Source organism: Camelina sativa, chromosome 5 (assembly GCF_000633955.1).
Source record: "Camelina sativa cultivar DH55 chromosome 5, Cs, whole genome shotgun sequence".
NCBI lineage: Eukaryota > Viridiplantae > Streptophyta > Magnoliopsida > Brassicales > Brassicaceae > Camelina > Camelina sativa.
In genome coordinates, this window is record NC_025689.1 from 34,792,105 (window position 1) to 34,809,814 (window position 17,710).

The 17,710-nt window shown below is 37.2% G+C and overlaps 5 protein-coding genes across 6 annotated transcripts in view; 1 reads left to right on the forward strand and 4 right to left on the reverse strand.

Annotated features, from left to right (window-relative positions):
• LOC104788661 (type I inositol polyphosphate 5-phosphatase 4-like) lies at positions 2,513–6,306 on the reverse strand. Its single transcript, XM_010514432.2, has 11 exons — positions 5,712–6,306; positions 5,525–5,615; positions 5,240–5,314; positions 5,026–5,128; positions 4,829–4,933; positions 4,127–4,718; positions 3,850–4,049; positions 3,643–3,751; positions 3,388–3,536; positions 2,987–3,291; positions 2,513–2,901 (listed from the first exon to the last, which is right to left on the reverse strand). The coding sequence occupies exons 1-10, from the start codon at positions 5,739–5,741 to the stop codon at positions 3,075–3,077; spliced, it is 1,671 nt and encodes a 556-aa protein (XP_010512734.1). The 5' UTR covers positions 5,742–6,306; the 3' UTR covers positions 2,513–2,901; positions 2,987–3,074.
• LOC104788663 (homocysteine S-methyltransferase 2) lies at positions 9,411–11,675 on the reverse strand. Its single transcript, XM_010514433.2, has 7 exons — positions 11,404–11,675; positions 11,020–11,076; positions 10,648–10,868; positions 10,436–10,565; positions 10,091–10,294; positions 9,939–10,010; positions 9,411–9,827 (listed from the first exon to the last, which is right to left on the reverse strand). Exons 1-7 carry the CDS (start codon positions 11,581–11,583, stop codon positions 9,678–9,680), a joined length of 1,014 nt encoding a protein of 337 aa, XP_010512735.1. The 5' UTR covers positions 11,584–11,675; the 3' UTR covers positions 9,411–9,677.
• LOC104788664 (serine/threonine-protein kinase HT1) lies at positions 11,914–14,306 on the reverse strand. The gene is made up of 6 exons (XM_010514434.2): positions 13,503–14,306; positions 13,307–13,428; positions 13,007–13,221; positions 12,695–12,869; positions 12,457–12,591; positions 11,914–12,338 (listed from the first exon to the last, which is right to left on the reverse strand). Exons 1-6 carry the CDS (start codon positions 13,822–13,824, stop codon positions 12,132–12,134), a joined length of 1,176 nt encoding a protein of 391 aa, XP_010512736.1. The 5' UTR covers positions 13,825–14,306; the 3' UTR covers positions 11,914–12,131.
• On the reverse strand, positions 15,033–16,575 carry LOC104788665 (putative nuclease HARBI1). Its single transcript, XM_010514435.2, has 2 exons — positions 16,363–16,575; positions 15,033–16,238 (listed from the first exon to the last, which is right to left on the reverse strand). Exons 1-2 carry the CDS (start codon positions 16,520–16,522, stop codon positions 15,202–15,204), a joined length of 1,197 nt encoding a protein of 398 aa, XP_010512737.1. The 5' UTR covers positions 16,523–16,575; the 3' UTR covers positions 15,033–15,201.
• Positions 17,289–17,710, forward strand: part of LOC104788666 (serine/threonine-protein kinase Nek4) — a 3,874-nt gene continuing 3,452 nt past the window's right edge. For both annotated transcript variants that reach the window (XM_010514437.2, XM_010514438.2), the window contains exons 1-2: positions 17,289–17,438; positions 17,542–17,620. The gene's annotated coding sequence lies outside the window, so the exon portion shown is untranslated. The remainder of the gene's footprint in view (positions 17,439–17,541; positions 17,621–17,710) is intronic.

A 17,710-nucleotide genomic window follows, 5' to 3' on the forward strand; every position in this document is an offset into this window, starting at 1 on the left:
ACAGATCCAGTACTCTGACAAGAAAAACAAGAGATCAAACTAAAACAACATTAATCAAACACTGATTAGGTCGTATAGGAACACAATCAATCATTCGTTTCAATATAGTATAACTAAGTTATTAAAACAATCATTAGAAGCTTCGAGTGATAACATGGAAATATCGTTATCTAAATTGCTATGATGAAACTTACCTACAAGCCTAGAGTCCTATATATAATTATGTTGGGTGTATTAGTTAATGTGTCACAGTCTTTCTAATTACATGTTGTTATCGTAGGTATTGATCAGTGTATTATTAGTTGTAATCTAATGGATTGATGTATAATAAATATTTATATATATGATGGTTAAAAGAAAGTGAAAGTGAAAGAGACTAAGGGGGTGTTATTGGATTGTGGTTTTTAAAGGAGTTTGATGTATTTAAGAATCAGGTGTTATTCAATTGGGTATTTTTAAAAATCCATTAAAATCTAGTGTTATTCAATATCTACTGGATTTTGTGTGATTTTGGATTTCAACGTACTTTGCTTCTAAAATATGAACAAACACAATACCACACTTTTCTCAATCATTTCATTTTCTTCTCCTCTCTTTAGATGGATCTCTAGCCTTTGACATATTATTGTTTGATTTTTTTTCTCAATCCTTTTATATAATCACACTTATTCATCAGATATGTATTATTTTTGAAAATTTTTTTTTTGTGTTCTTTAACTTTTTTTTCTGGGTTCATGATCTATAACTTTTTTTTTTGGTTTATGATATAATCACCATTTTTTTTTCTGGGTTCAATCTCTGTTTCTTCCTCCTCAAACCCTTTGTATATAATCACACTTATTCATCAGATCTGTGTTTTTTTGTATTCTTTAATTTTTTTTTTCTGGGTTCATGACATCTGGGTTCTTTAATTACACCAAAAATCTGGATTGAAAACAAATACAGTTTAATTCAAGTTTTCTATGACATGTGTAAAAGTCTGGGTGTTATTAATTTAATATAATTTTGGTGTATAACACAGTTTATGGATATATATATATTTTTTTCTAACAATAACTTTTTAAAAAATCCATAACAATCACCAAAAATACATTATCGATGACTTTCAAATCCACCTTATATGCATTATAAAGTCCACACAAATGCATTAGACTTTTAAATCCACTAATGTCCTGGGTTAATTAAAATCTATTAAAATCCTCAATCCAATAACACCCCTAAATAGAGAGATCAAAGTGGAAAAATGAATGATATGGTGCTTTTAGCAGAAAGGGTCGAGTAATGTTACGACATAGCATGTGGTTGTGATCTAGTTAATAGGATCTTCCTCATCATATCCATTTGGCGATTTATATATAGAGCTAGACCCATGAGATACGTGACGTAGTTCTGTATTCCACTATAGAAAAAGAAAATGTTAAATAATAATAAGACAAGAAAGGAAAATAAATAAGGGAAGAAGGAGGATGGGCAGTGAAAGTGAGTGGCATATGCGTTAGTCATAGCCTCTCTCTAATCTCCGCCGTTCCTCCCCGACCAAAATATCTATCCGTCGGATATATATGTCTCTTGTTAAGAAGATAATATACTAGTAGTAAGTAACCCATGGTATATTAATTAGTATTTCCTCTTCGTATTTTCAGTGTCTGAATCTATGAGCCGTACGTCGGTTATCATTTCATAAAGATAATACTATATAAAAGCCCAATGGAGCTCCGGCCAAAAGCATTTCATAGTAGAATAGATAAGATACTACTGAACCAAGGGGGTGTGCGTGTGTGGGGGAAGGAGACAATCTCTGAGTTCAAAGTTTCGTAAAATAAAGTTTTACCCACGTGGTGAGTAATCTTGTAAACTTTTAAAAGGCCCAACAAATCCAAGAGAGAGAGAGAGAGAGAGAGAGTAAAAGAGCTCCCAATCATATAATTGCGTTTACTTCACTCGCTTTTACCAGACGCGTTGTTGTTAGATACAACAAGACCTTTTTTTATTTTTCATTAAAGGGACATTGGAATGCACGGAAATATATACTACATTAGATATGATATATTATTGTTGACAGAAGAATATATATATTCATTTATTTGTCATTTTCTTGCCTAAATAATTTAGGAGAAATTCTTTATGTTTTGTTGGTGTTTTGTTTTAGAGAATCTGATGTTTAAATCATTTTTCTTAAGTTTTTTTTTTTTTTTTTTTTTTTTTTTTTTTTTTTTTTTTTTTTTTTTTTTTTTTTTTTTTTTTTTTTTTTTTTTATATTTTACATAATCATTTTGTAAGTTTAGTATATACAGACAACTCTTGTGACAAGAAAATAACATTAGTTAACTTATCTTTCAAACTTGGGGAAAGAAAAAAAGCCACTTTGTAGAGTCCAACAAGTACAAACGAAAATTAGTACTTCTGAGTTTGACTTCTCTTTTTTTCGAATTCTCACTTTCAAGTTCCAATTTATAGGTGTGTGTATGTATGGGCAGGATGATAAAATCTTATTAGGACATGAAACTGATAATAAACTAATCTGCACTTTCCAATCATCTTAAACCCATTGGTCCTTACAAAGAATCCATTTTACAATTTACATCCCCAAGCATACACATATATAATTCATTCATTATGCACAAGTTTGACGAATCCTACACTAGTGTGTCCGTCTATCTAGAGAAGAAAGAAACTAGTGGTCTGAATAGAAGCTAATAACTGGTCAATTCTCTATAATCCTAAAGATATATATATATGTATTTGATCTGCTGAATATCTATAGACCTTATTACTACTCTTATTCCTTTGCACTCGAATCTTGTCCTGTTCTAACCCGAGAAACAGAGATCTTGACCAAGAAGATCTGCCTTTTTTTTCATGACTCTCTGCATGTCAAAGTCCACCACAAACCTCCGACTACTGAAAAATCCCACAAGACCAGATGATATTATTAGAAACACACAACTTAACATATTCCATAATCATCAAAGATTTATTTACCAACCATTTTTTGTTTTGGTTCAGGCTTTAGAAATATTGAGACCTCCTTCGGGGATTTGTCTTCAACCAGATTTAGGACCGATGATGATGAATCAGTACGGGTTATATCCATACGGCTGAGGAAGAAGTTCCTCAACTTCGATCCTAGAGCTGGTGTAACTGGAGCTTTTCTTTATATGGTTTCTACATACCGACTCAATCTCTACAGAGAACAAACTGTAGACTGGTCTGTGATCCGAGAATCTTGATTCCCCTCGAACATATGACAGCTGATGAAGACCACTCCCGTACCATAGTATGCGATCACACCTTCATTCAGTTTAAGATAAATCAAACTATCATCAGTATTTATATATGCCATCAAGTTTCCATGCTGCTGAGGACTAGAGAGAAACAAGTACTTACCATGCTGGAGTCCGTCTCTTGGCCTTGGGAAGCCGATCATCTCCCGCGTATATATCTGAATTGTTAGAGTATTTGTAAGTTGGTGGAAAATAGATAGTCCCTTCATTCCAGCCTTCAAATACACAACCTTTTCGTTGTTCTATCCGTAGCTGTAACAACAACGAAACTGACACTCTTAGATAAAAATAACAATAATTGGTCGAACTTCTTGGGATTTTTGAAAGGTTGCCTGAAATGTACAACTAACTAACTTACCTGGTCTTTCTCAAGCAAGGCTCTCCAATTTCTCATCTCGACAAGGGCTTTTGCAGACCGGTAAGAAAGAGCTATACGGTAGTTCAGGTCTCCAAGCCAGATTACCCGACTGTAAACACACACACACAAAACAAAGTAAGTTTTTTTTGTTGAGTTGATAGCAAGAATCAAACAAGTGAAGAGGAAGGAGCATTGATGATAACTCACTCGTGTTCTAAAATCGTCTGGGGTTCTTCAGACTTGTCGTCGCCTGCGTTGTTCACTCTAGGGAATCTGGTTTTCCTTAGAATCTCCAAAACATCAGAGTTTCTTCTCAGCTCGTCGCCTTCTTTCTGGCCAGATGTCAAGTGGCTGCAGACAAAGCAGAAGCTCGTCTGGTGAACGGACATGCTTATCGAAATCGAGCCCTGCACATTGAAAAAGATCCAAACTTTTTATTTTAGAGAAGCTGAAGGATTCAAACTCAAGGAATCTGGAAAAGTACCTTGTTTCCAAGATAACCCATCAAGCCTCTGCCAACACAAGACACTTTGAGGTTCTTGACACTGTCCCTTAGATCACTCTTGACCCAAACGGTCAAGAAGATCCCAACCATCTGCTTACTGGCGACTAAACAATACTTAGACTTGTCTCTTCCCTTGTCTCTGTCGTCTGCCACAAAGGATCCAGTCCTCGAGACAGGGGAATAGTAGTGATAATGATGAGAAGGAGAATTTGGCTCGTAGTCGTCGTCGTCGTCAGAGGAGCAATACCTGAAGCTCTGGTCGTAGAAATCGTCATCAGGCATGAAACGGTCACAGACGCTGAACCTACGGCAGTCAAGGTGCAGGGATGAAGCAGAAGACGTGTCCATCCTAAGGCTCCTGGTGCGATGGTAGAGGGAGGAGGAGTTAGCAGCACCTTCGAAGTCAGAGTCGAGCTCGGCGACAGGGTGGGGAACAGGGGAAGGAGTAGGGCAGGTACCGAGGGGGAGAGTGTTTAAGGTGCGTCTGATGAGAGAGACCCATTTCTTGGCGGGGCCGTTGTCCTCAGTGCCTAACACGTTGCCTGCGTTCAAAGGAACTATCTCTTGGAAGCTGTTTAAAAAAAAAAAAAAAAAAACTAAAATCAGAGAGATTGATGATGGAGTAGAGATATATATATATATATATATATATAGTAGAAGTTGATAAGACATAATTGGTACCCAAGAACGTAAATGTCGGAAGGAGGAGAAGTGTGAAGCCAATCCTCCAGATTTAAATTACTCGGCGGAGATTTTCCGGCGACATTCCATGTAGCAGTAAATACCCTTTTTTTAATATATAAAAATATGTTATAGATTTCCAAAAAAAATAGTAAAAAAAAATAACAAGTAACAAATAAACAAAGAAAGAAAGAAACCTAAGAAGATGATTATCAAGTGGAAGTGGTGGGTTTGGATCGAATTCGGGTTTGTTTCGTCGTCTGGCTCTTCCGCTATGCCTTTTGCTTGGAGGAGTCGTTTCTGCAAAACCAATTTCTTTAATAAACCATTTTTTTTATTTAAAAAAGGGGCATTGGTTTAGTTTGGTTTGTTATGAGTGGGAGGGGGGATAAATTCAGAATAGTGACAGACCAGGTTTGGTGCTTTTGTTGACAGAGCATGCTTCCTCTCTTTCAATGACATTGTTCCTCCTATCTCCACCTTCACCTGCAAAACATAAAAAAGGTATTCCTTTATATATATATAATAAAAAGATGAGTTATAAAGCTGTGTGTGTTCTCTGATTCTCACATTCCTAGACAAGAAAAAGACACACTAGTATTTACTTACTTACTGTTAACAAAAACTTTTTACTAGTATTAATTTTTTAAAAACATAAAGAGTAATAGTAAATATACTATTGTTGTTGTTGTTTACCTCCTCTGTCGAACAAGTCGTCAGCGTGAAAGTCTTCTAATTTGCTCTTGATGTTAAGCCATTTCTTGACTAATGTTTTCGGCCATGAAAGCTGCATAAATTAACAACATATAGTAGTCAATTTTAGAGAGAAGAAGAAGAAGAATTAACACATAGTCAACTGAGAGAGAAAAAAAAAAAAAGAAACCTTGGTTTTCTTGAGGCGACCATCACCCATTGTTCTTCAGCTTCATACAACAGAGAGAGATGGATAGATCTCTTCTGATTCAGAAACTAAAACTGAATATATATATGGGTGACGAATTATATGAGAATACAAAGAGGTCAATGTGAGAGACCACTTTGTTATATAAAAACAGAGGAGATAGATTAGGGAATCTAATCTCTAATCTAAGTGTTGCAAATCCTAGCAAGGGCAGAAACAAGGTAGCCTTGTTTCAGGGAAAGAAAGAGAGAGAGAGAGAGAGAGAGGTTGTTGGTTTGCTGTTTAGTTATCTCTCACTCTCTCTTTGATGCCAAATCCAAGAACAAGAAGAGAAGGGAAGAGGGGAGGCAAGAGAACGACAACAACTTTGGAATCCGGATGGAGAGAGAGATGGGTATTCGGGTACAACCCGGTTTTTCCTCTTCTTCTTCTTGTTTTCTGAAGAAATGTATTTTCTCTCTCTCTCTCTCTCTGTGTTTGTGTGTGTCTTTAATGAACAAAGGAACGGATCATGAAACTGCCATACGATAGACTCTCTCTCTCTCTCTCTCCAGACCTTCTTCTTCTTCTCTCTTTCTTTCTTTCTTTCTTTCTTTCTTCTGCATCTTTTAGTACTATAAAAATTGTGGGTCCGACCCGTTTTTAAAATAAAATAAATAATAAAATCCGATTTGTACCCGTTTTTTTAACCCACCCGCCCGGTCGTCACTTTCTCAATTAGTTTATTTATATGTTTTTACTAAAATAAATTTGCTTGTTTGCAGTCCATAGTTATTGCAGTTTCCCCCCTCAGAACTTTTTTTTTTTGTTTTCATTGATTTTGACGTATATTATTAATTTAATAATTCCCATAAATATATGTTTACTTTTATCTAATTATGGTAATACTAATTTTGGTATATAGTAGTATATATCCTCCTCCAAGCTCTGATTTTTTGGTTATTCACTAGTTTACTGACACTACTACTGCCTCCAATTCCAATTATTTACTACGTTTCCTTTTCTTTTCTAATGTTCAATATTTTACAACTTTTTTTACTAGTCTTTTATTTTTGTAATTCTTCCAGCATTTACTCTTTGTAGATTGTGAAATCATAATCAAGAATATATGTTTTACACGTTTATAGAAATTCACAAATCAAGTATACATCATATATGGTATCAAACAGTAACCATCATATAAAGCCATCCATGATATTAAAAGAAAATGGACACTTTTCATTTATTCCATTCTATATTTGCATATGGGCAAAATACAAATCCCCCGGATTTGGCAATTCGAACAAACGCAACAAACAAAAACGATATCTCTCAATTCTTGGGAATATGTCGCCAAGATCTATTTAGTTTATTAGTTATTTAGTAAAAGCAAATCGATTGGTGAGCTAAGGTTGCATGTTTAAAGGGTGAAGTTTTGAGGTTTCGGGAGACAACAACAACATCAGTACATATATATGTCACTTTATATACATAATAGTATACTATTTTTTTTTTTGGTTCATATACATTTTGTTTTCTTTTTGTGTTATCATTGAAAATAAGGAATTAAACACGTTTACCAAATTTTATTTGCAAGGCACTTTTTAGTAAAATGTGAGATTTTACTTTATAAATTTGAGTTTTGTTGTGTGGAAAAGAGGAGGGGTTTCTTTTGACGACCCAATAATCTAGACTGATGTCTAAGGGACCATCATCTCATTCAAACGTATAATACCCCGCTTAGCTATTGCAAGATTACAACAATAATGTCATGTTACATATATATAGCCTATGAGTGACATACAATACAATTATACGAACGAACATAATAAGATCGGTTAAAAAATTTACCGTGCCTTACAGTTTGTGTAGACTCTCGACTCATCGACAAATATTTGTTTAAACGCAAGACACAAAGTTATACTATTAAAATGCTATACATTAATCTATGAGCTAACTTTTTTTCTAAACATAAAAAGATAGGATCTTGTAGGGTTAACTTAGGGAGACCAACCAATGCTCTCGGCTTTTTTGCTTTATCTAAAATTTCTGTGATTATAAAATCGAGTTTTCACTTTTAAGACCTTGTTTGGTGAATTTTTTTGTAAGGTAAAGTTAAAATGACACATGCTGCATGTGGGAGACCGTGTCTGTTTGTTCAGAGACCAATACTTAGGTTTAGTAATTAGCATAATTTTTTTATCTTCACTTTTTAATTATTCTTTCAAAATGTAGCATATATATATACACACATTTGTACAGTTCAACATCCATTTCTTTTTCTTTTAAAAATTTAAAAATATACTACAAAAAAATTAAGGCTCAATAACTTTATCTGCCTCTACGAAACCCTGTGCCAGTTGTAACAAGTACTTAGTATATAATTACGCTTTCTTTTCTTAAATGCCTATGAGTCCTCTCTGATTAGAGAGAAACGTACTGATTAGTTAAAGAGTTAAAATACTTAATGGTAATACTATTGTTTATTCTGACACGTCAACTACACACAAGTACACCCAACAATAAAGAATTCGAACATTGCAATTAAAAGATACCGGAAATATACGAACTCGTATTTATTAAACTGAGAGAAAATTAACTTTCAAGGTTGTTGCTGTTTTGTTCGTCTCTCTCTCTTTCTCTCTGTTGTGAATTATATTTGTACTAATAAAACAATACAATAGTCTAATACTATTGAATAATACTAGTATTAATAATAAATTTTGTTAATGAAGGCGACTTTGTCTAATATTCGGCACATGTTGGGTATTATAAAAGATTCATGATAACACCTTAGCTAGCTAGAACAATACTATTAAGAATTATTTGGTAAGCCTGTTTTTGGATTATTATAATTTATCTCAAATGAGTAGACGAATTAATAGTTATTTATACTAGTATTAATTATTATCTACGATCTTTTTTGCTGGAAACTTTCTCTCTTTTTTTTTATTTATAAATTCATCATTATGCTAATTTATCTAAAGGTAGAAACAAATTCTCCAAGTACATATTATGTCACACATGCAAAAGAAACAAATGTTGATAGATGCGACGAAGTAACACGTTTTGAGGTTTTTTATCGAAGGGGAAAGTTGGAAGGAAGGATGGGGCGATGTGAAAGTTTTTAACTTTGAATTGAAAGAAAGAAATTTTGAAGTCCTTTGGGTGTGTGGGTAAAACATCACTTTCATGAACATGGAGATTATTAGCTAGGGTTTAGGGGTAAAAAGTTAAAAAAGGATATGATGTTACTGTTTTCATCTCTTTCTGCATTGTTTATCTGGTAGTCTAAATTCAGAAAAGCCGATCACACATCAAAAATAAATGTGTGGTCTTATTCATCAAATCTCATAATTCCCCAGCCGTACGAATACGATACAACTACAAGTCCAACGCTCCCTGAAACCCGAGAGCATTGACATCTCTCTCTCTCACATATGAACAAAATGATGAAACAGTATATAGTGCAGTGTATACATCTCTATCTTTTTAACATTTAAAAGCCTTAAATTGCTACCTCCTCTACTCTATTCGATCAAAGCCATTGAGAAGTCCCGAGAGTTGTGATTTGTGACCACACCAATAAGTCAATAACAACAACAATGGTGTGCGTAAACATAAAAATTCTTATGAAGGATTAAAGTCATCAACTTAGCGAAGATAAAAACTAGCTTTTTTTAAGAGTTTCTGCAAACAAAAGAGATAAATCTCAAAATCGGATACATAAAAAAAACAAAAGTTATTGAAGTTTCTAATGATTTATGAGAATTGGTCCCTTCATCAGGCCAGTAATTCTCATTAGGCTAAGTATTTTTGTTTTCTGCAAGCCAAAATGAGAGATTAGTAAGAGGAGCACGCACCAACAGGCTACAGTATTTTTTTGGTTTTTGTTTTATGTTTTTGCCTATAAGGGAAAACAACCGTTTGGTACAAAATTCCAGAGATTCATAAGTGAAGTTGATCGTGCTAATGAGATCTGCGGTTGACGAGTCTCTTGTGGATGGCTCTGATTGTGGTTGGTGTTGTGCGGCAGCAACCTCCCAGAAGAGACACTCCTGCATCCATCCATTTCTCCACGTATGATACAAAGTCTTCATCCCCAACTCCTGTGTTTTCCTGCAACAGTTTTTAAGCAACTCAGAACAGATCTGTGTGTGTGTGTTTGTTTGTTATCTGCATTTTGCTCGTTTCCTATCAAGACAAATAGAATAGATATATATGACTTACCACCCACTCCTTCTTTTCAGCATCATAGCTCTCTCCGCTGTTTGGGTACACTAGTATGGGCTTGCTTGTCACCTACACGTTTATGCAAACCTTTTAGTGTCTCTACAAATACAAATACAAACCTTTTAATGAGTGTGGATCCAAGGCCGCACCTTTCCAATCTCATTAACTAGGCCCTCGATGAATCTTGGAGGGGTGCAGTTGATTCCAACCGCCACTACTTTGTCACAAGATTCAGCTATGGCGATACACTCCTTGATGGAATCCCCGCTAACCACGTTCACGCCATCCTTTGAGTTGAATGAGAACCACCCAGGAATCTTCACATCTCCCTCCTCTAACAGCTCAGCAAATGCCTTGCAGCATATCACAATAAACAAAACCAAAACTTAAATAAAACACCCAGCAGAAGCTAAACAGCATCAATAATATATAATGGGATATGAAAAAGATCAAACATGTCATGATGCTGAGGAACCATCAGTATCAGTGTGTACCTGAGCCTCTATCTTGTTTGGAATGGTCTCAAATGCTATTAGATCAGCACCAGATTCCGCCAGAACTTGGACTCGTCTGCGGTGAAAGTCCTTGAGTTTTTCAAGCGTGATGGAATCACCATAGATTCCACTGATAACACAACCACCAACAGTTACAAAGGTAGTTTATAAATGGAACCCACAGAGAGCAAAAGTCAAATCTCAAGTATAACCTGTATTCAGAACCATCAGCCAAGTAAGCACCGTAGCTACCTACTGATGCTGCAACTAGTATAGGCCGCTTTATAAGAATGATATCATCGATGGAGGAGCTAGTTCCGCATTTGTCGTAGTAAGTGTTCCGAGCTTGACAAGCTATTTCTACACTCTTTCTAAGCAAAGATTCACTTTCCTCACTAGAAAAGCCCTTTGCTTGAAACCCCTGAATCGTGGCCTGTTACGATCAATCCAACAAAGTCTGTTTTAGTGTCGAGAAAGAAGAACAAAGAAAGATTTTCTTACGATCAATCCACAAAGTTTGTTTTACTGTCCAGGAAGGAGATGGATATAAACAAAGAAAGATGATGATGAGGAGAAAGAAGAACCTGATAAGAAGAGCTGGCGATGATATCAGCACCAGCTTCAAGGTAATCGAGATGCACCTGCTCACCATCAAGAAATACAAAAGCAGCTAAGGAAGCTATATAAACTATTCATATCTAATAAAACTGTAAACCAAAACCCAGACAATGGAGAACTATGAACTACCAAAAGGGTTTAAGGATTCACACAAGTTGACAGCTTTGAAACAACAGTGGGATTCTATATGTGCTTGATATTCACCGTTAATGGAAATGAGAATGCTTTACTTCATTCCTCAATCATCTAAATCTAAGGGATTTGATTATCCATTATTCACACACACAAAGCGAAAAGCACAAAGCTTTTGGTTCGATTTTAGATTTAACCGAGGGGGAAAGAGATTATACGGTGTGAATGAGGTGAGGAGAAGTGACAAGGCATTTGGCGCTCCAGAGAGGATCGTTGAGATCTGCTCCATGTCTCTCGAACTCCGTCGCAAGCCCGCCGTCTATTACCGCATACCCGCCCGTCTCCTTCAGAAACTCTTTCATCGAGCTAAAAGACGCCTTCGTGCTTCCGGTCATCATCTTCCCCTTGAGTTTTCGCCACCTACCACTGTTTGTGTGTGATACGAGAGAAACGGCAAAACTCTTTAGTAAACAAACAAACAAAAGTAAGTGAACAAATCTACACTTACCTACCAAAATATATATAGTTATGTTTGTTTGTTTGTTTCTTTCTTTCTACAACGTATTTGTTTTGTATGTAGTATTAGACCTTTTTCAATGTTAATCTTCTCCAGTGTTAAGTTTTAGTTGTTTCTCTTTATCAAATCGCTTTACCCAATTTACATAGTATGACATTCTAAATCAACGACCTGCAGAGAGGGAGAGATGACAACCCCATAAAACAGAAAAAAAAAAAAAATTCAATCTTTTTCGATTTACACGATGACTCTTGTGTAGTAGTATAGTATATAGTAAATAAATTACATGGAGAGCAGAACAAAAACAAAGAGAGATTCTTGTGACAACCAAAAAAGACCCACACTAGTTCCAACTTCCAAGTCTCAAAAGTTACAAAATCCAAAGAATCACGCAGCTGTCTCAAGAAGAATATTAGACAAAGGAAGGAATCAGGGGCCACGAGGTTTGAAGAAACAGAGGCACCCCTGAAACTGGTCTGGAGCTATCATTCCACCTCCTTTGCTTGTGTCTACGGCTTCCAGCAGTTTCACCACCTCCTCCATCTCCGGACGCCTGTCTGGATTCGGGTCCCAGCATCTCTTCATTATATTTGCCACCGAACTTGGGCAGCATTTCGGAATCTCTGGTCTCAGATTCTAAGAGCAACATACACCCAACCAAACAAAAACAAACAGTGAGTGAGGCGATTATATTTCCTGATCATAGCTTTTTTAACATATACAGTACATCAGCGTAGAGAGAGGAACTACTAACCCTATGAACGACGGCGTGAGAGATCTCAGCAAAACTACAGTCAGCGTAGGGCATGTCGCAGCAGTATATTTCCCAGAGGCATACACCGAAGCTATACACATCGCATTTCCTGTTGTAAGCCCTTCCTTCAAGAACCTATGCACCAGAAACCAGAAGAAGTTAACCTCTTAGTTTTTCCCCATGAGAAAACCACACAATAGGATTTTGGCTCTATATATAGGGCAAACATACAACATACCTCTGGTGCCATGTATCCAAGTGTTCCAGTCTCACCGGTCATGTCTTGAGGGTTCTGAGCTTCGACTCTAGCAACCCCAAAATCAGCAATCTTGAGCGTCTTGTTAGGTTGTAACAGCATGTTCTCTGTCTTCACGTCCCGATGTACAATCGCCTTGGAGTGGAGGTAACTCATCCTGAGACAACAACAACAACAAGGAAGCAAGAGTTTTGCTGATAAAAGGATGCATCTTTCTCGTGTGAATAGTTTCAGAAAGAATGCACAAATGAGGCGTTAAAACATTAAGAAAAAGCAAAAGAGGAGAGATTATACCCTCTAGCGAGATCCAAAGCGAGCTGAATGACATCCTTGATAGGTAGTTTAGACCGATATTTCTTGATGAGGAACTTCTTAAGGGTGCCTCCGGCAACATATTCAACGACAACACAACAGGCCCGCGCAGGATGAGCACCACCGTTACCACGTCCGCCAGAATCACCAGGAGGGGGGATCTTCAGATCAGAGGTTCCCATGGATGCTCCAATAAACTGTGTGTGTGAGAGAGAGAGAGAATTTGTTAAAAAAACCAAACATGTAGTCAAAGGGTTGGTTGTGGCTTTGTAAAGGTAATACCTTTGTGACGTTGGGATGATCGAGCTTCTGCCAGACGGCGACCTCTTGCTCAAAGGAAGCACGCAGAGTATTGGTTTCAGCTGCAGTTGCGTAACCATCTTCACCCCAATCCAACACTTTGACTGCAATCATCAAAGTCAATAAAAATCAGATTGGGAGGGAATCCTAAAGAAAGAATATAAGGAAGGAACAAGACCTGCGACATCTTGGCCGGCGTAGACACCGCGGTAGACAGTGCCATAGGTGCCGTGAGCGAGGACGTGCTTCATATCGAGTTTGGAGAGGTCAATCTCCCATTCCTGCATAGCCGCCGCCGGAGGAGTAGGATGAGGAGGAGGAGGAGTTCTGGTGTTGGTGGTGACGGCGGTGCTAGTAGAGCTTTGACCCATATGCAAATCCCATTTAGTGAAGTCAAGAGTATCCGCCCTGAAGTATCGTTCTTCCCCGGCGCTTCTGCTCCCAACGCCGCCTAATTTGGGATCCACAGATTTATCCGCCTCACCGCCCCCAGAGGCCATTGCTAGGGAGCTTGAAGAAGAAGAAGAAGAAGAAGAAGACCCACCAACCAATAAGAATAATTATACAAAAACAAACTCAAGGAGCGATCCAAAAAGAATCAGAATAAGGGAGGAGGAGGAAATTATATTAAAGCTGTTCGTTCAAATTCAATCAGTGAGTTGAAGACAAAAAAGCTAGGCTCTCTCTAGGGTTTGGGAGAAATTCCAAAAAAACATGTGGTGGAGAGACAGAGAGAGAGAGAAAGGGGACAACAACAACAGCAAGCAACAGGGAAAAAAGAAATCACCGAGAGACAAAAGAAGACAAAGAAAAGAATTAGAAGAAGAAAGAAAGAAGCCAACGCAAGTAAGTTATATTGATTGAAAGAGTTTGGTGCCTTGGTGGTCTCCTCCACAAACTAACTCATTAGGATCCGATCGGTGGAGTGTTTTGGGTGAGCGAGAGAGACCAAATCTTCTCCGTCCGTATACGTCTTTTTGACAGTTTCACCGGCCAAATTCTCCCAATCTTTTTATGCCCTTTTCCACTTTTATTTATTTATTATTAAAAACAATAAACTCTCTGAAAAGGCACAAACGAAACAACGTTACTACTGAGTAGTATAGTTTTGTTCCCGTCTGTCTTTCGCCGTTGAATCGCGTTTTCTTTCCCCGTCTTATTGGCGCAGCAGTGCAACTGGTCTGTTATCAGGATACTTCCTTTCCTTCCTTGTTACCAAATTATTAAGTTACGCTCTATATATTCATTTTCGATATATGTCTCTTTGTAAACATAAACATGACAAGTTACAAAATTTCATATTTCTTGTAAATTTACATTAGAACTTCCGATCATTTTTATACATTGAGAAATGAACAACTCTTTTTTTGGTTCGTGACGCAATCTATCGAAACCAAGAAAGGTCCACTTTCATTCATAACTTGACCGCATCCGCATCACGACTCTCTCCAAGATTACTGGTATTTATTTATATAGATATATGATTTTATTCGTATTAGATTACGTAATTGTTATAGATTATATAGTTTGTCATGTGAATATGTTGGGAATCTTCGTCCGTCGTTACTTGTGAGCACAAATAACCAAAACCCGAGACGCATCCACCAGCATATACCCTTTTCTTCTTTTCTTTTGTTGAATTTCTGAATCACAAAACTTTTTCAACGCAGTCAGACAAATATAGCTAATATAATTGATGGCACCCCAACAACTCAAAACACCAACTCATAATAAAACAACATTACAGTATTTACATTGGGAAATTAATTATCAACTCCTCTCAACAACAGAGACTAGTTTAATAAACCACACACTTGAGAGGATCAGTCGATTATACATGGAGGGTCTAATCTGGTATATATTGAAGGTTGGGATCCTCACCTCAGCAAATACTCAGTGAGATATCCTCTGAGCTCACTACCAAGCGGGTCAGTCTGCTTGCACTTGCATAAGCGGTCTGCATAACCTGCGTCGTGATGACCAGATAAAGGAATATCCTCTTGCAAATAATCCCCACAGTCGATAATGATGTTATGCAGCAAACAACACACCAGTATTATACTAGGCAGTTTCCTTCTGTCTGGCCTCCACATAACCTTGCTCAGAATCCTCCAGCTTCCTTTGAGGTGTGCAAATGCCGTAGCTGCGACTGACCTCACCTTCTCATGCCTGTCGTTGAAGGCCATCATGGGATCAGAGGAGGGATGATCGGAGTCGTCGTGAGGAGTTATAAGCCAAGGAAGCAGCGGGTAACTGATCCCTCCAACAACATATTCTCTGACTTGGGATCCTCCTTCACAAAGAGTTTTGGCATTCCCGTCTAGAATCTGACCGGATTCACAGAGTTTGAAGAAACCAGAGAACTTGAGAAGCTTGGAGACGGTCATGCCCCCTGGCCAGCCGGTAACCATGTTGAGAAATCGCATCTCGTGATCAAAGACACCTTGCAAGAACATGCTGTAGTTCTTCTCGAGGTCACACCAGTCATCCGAGGCTTGCACAGCAGGGAGAGTCATGATGATGTGAGTAGTGTCAATGGCTCCGCAGCAATTGGGGAGACCGTACATATCCTCGAACTTGGACTTGATCTCTTCGATCCTATCGGAATCAGGCCAACGGAGATGATGCTTGGCGCGTTCCTCAAGAGACTCGATGAATCTCCAAGTAACCTGGGAAACAGTGGACTGGCCAACACCAAAGGAAGCACCGACGGAGACCTGAGAATCACCAGAGGCTAAGCGTCTAAGAGCAATGGCGACTTGTTTCTCAACGCTAAGAAGCCTACCCTCGATGTTGATGAGCCCAGAGGGAGGTCTAGAGATGAGATCCTCCCTGACGAGCGAGCAAATGTAGCTAAAGGTGGTCTTGGAAGCCCTGAAGAAGTGCTTGAACGCATCATCTTCATCTAAAGGGACTGGCAAAAAAGAATCTATAAGCTAAAATCATCTAATGTCCAAGCTGTTGACAGAGAGAGAATCTATCAAAATCTAACTGAACTAATGAAATCCTCAGAGAAGAGAAGAGAAGATCTGAAAAACCTGAGAGAGAAGAGTTACGGTGCCAGAAAGTATCCCACCAGTCGCAGTCGATAGCCTCCGGATCCACAGGAACTGCTTTCATTTTCTTATTCTTCTTCTTATCCAAAGAAGAAGGCTGCTGCTTCTTCTTCTTCTTCTTTTTCACCGCCGGAGGAGCCATCGGAGAGAAACAAACCCAGGAGGTGGGTGGCGCTGGCTCCAGTGGGTAAAATTGGGAATTAAACGTCGATAGCGCTTGCTTGCTTGCTGGACTTCTCTAAGTGGGCTTTCCAATATCATCGCTTAGGGCCCAGGTCGATTCTTTATTTACTCCCTCTGTATGATTGTATCATAAAATAAAAAGTTGATGTTCTAGGATTTGTTCTTTTATCACAAAGGATGATTTTTTAGTGTATTTAATGCAATTTTATTTTTGAAATCAAATATCTAACTAATGTTTTTACTTTTATAATAAACAATTAAAAATAGATATGCAGTTGAATGACAAAGGTAAAAAAAGTATGAGTAAATGAGTATTAAAAGAAATAGTATAAAACAAAAGTAATTAATAATAATATAACATTTATTATTTTTCTTAATTTTGGTGAAAATCCTAAAAAATTATCTATTATAATACAGAGGGAGTATTATTTTAAAACAACAACAATTAAATAGAAATTACTTTTAACAAATCATTCATTTATTTTGGTAGTGATGTGTTTGCTAATTGAGACTGCTTTTTTCCTTTCCTTTTTGGTAGTTGGAATGACTAATTTGCTTTTTAGCTCTATGATTTTTGTTCAGTTACAAATAATTAATAATCGCATACAAAAGAAAATGGTGGCACCTTACAACTTGAGCTTAGCTACTACTAGACCAAAATCCAAAATCGTTTTACTAGAAAAAAAAAAAAAACTGAAAAAGCAAAGTTTTGTTTTTTTACTTCATTTCTCTCTCTAAATAAAAATAAAAAGATTTCAGCAAATTCAAAGAAAAATTCATAATTTGTTTTTTAAAAAAGGAAGGCGAAACGTAGATGGGAAACTGTTAGTTTGCCGCTCTCCCACGGCCACGAATCGTCTCCTCTCTCTGGTCAGGTTAGGTTCTTTCTCACTTTCTCTCTCTGTCTCTCTCTCTCACACGCAACTTTTGGCCCCTAGAAAATGATTTTTATATATTTCATCTTTCTTTTTGATAAAGGTTCCATTTTACAAAATAGATTGATTCTCTCTGCTCATCGACCACGGTGTCGGTACGATTGAAGAAGCTCCAAAAAGAGGTATATAGTAATATTTTTGGACATTGTTACATCATTACGGCATCGGAGCTGTTTCCTACTCTCTTTTTTTTTTTTTTTTTTGGTTTTCCC

What these genes read in the sequence shown, in the direction of transcription:
- LOC104788661 (XM_010514432.2), bottom strand. Translation starts at nt 5,741, where the DNA reads ATGGGTGATGGTCGCCTCAAGAAAACCAAG. An exon ending in CTTGATAATCATCTTCTTAG is followed by an intron (nt 4,934 to 5,025) that starts GTTTCTTTCTTT and finishes TATTAAAAAAAG; the next exon opens with GGTATTTACTGCTACATGGA. An exon ending in CCTTGCTTGAGAAAGACCAG is followed by an intron (nt 3,537 to 3,642) that starts GTAAGTTAGTTA and finishes TTGTTGTTACAG; the next exon opens with CTACGGATAGAACAACGAAA.
- LOC104788663 (XM_010514433.2), bottom strand. Translation starts at nt 11,583, where the DNA reads ATGATGACCGGAAGCACGAAGGCGTCTTTTAGCTCGATGAAAGAGTTT. An exon ending in GCTGATGGTTCTGAATACAG is followed by an intron (nt 10,566 to 10,647) that starts GTTATACTTGAG and finishes TTGTGTTATCAG; the next exon opens with TGGAATCTATGGTGATTCCA. An exon ending in TAGTTAATGAGATTGGAAAG is followed by an intron (nt 10,011 to 10,090) that starts GTGCGGCCTTGG and finishes ATAAACGTGTAG; the next exon opens with GTGACAAGCAAGCCCATACT.
- LOC104788664 (XM_010514434.2), bottom strand. Translation starts at nt 13,824, where the DNA reads ATGGCCTCTGGGGGCGGTGAGGCGGATAAATCTGTGGATCCCAAATTA. An exon ending in CGCCGGCCAAGATGTCGCAG is followed by an intron (nt 13,429 to 13,502) that starts GTCTTGTTCCTT and finishes TGATGATTGCAG; the next exon opens with TCAAAGTGTTGGATTGGGGT. An exon ending in CTCACGCCGTCGTTCATAGG is followed by an intron (nt 12,339 to 12,456) that starts GTTAGTAGTTCC and finishes TGTTGCTCTTAG; the next exon opens with AATCTGAGACCAGAGATTCC.
- LOC104788665 (XM_010514435.2), bottom strand. Translation starts at nt 16,522, where the DNA reads ATGGCTCCTCCGGCGGTGAAAAAGAAGAAGAAGAAGAAGCAGCAGCCT. An exon ending in CCGTAACTCTTCTCTCTCAG is followed by an intron (nt 16,239 to 16,362) that starts GTTTTTCAGATC and finishes CTTTTTTGCCAG; the next exon opens with TCCCTTTAGATGAAGATGAT.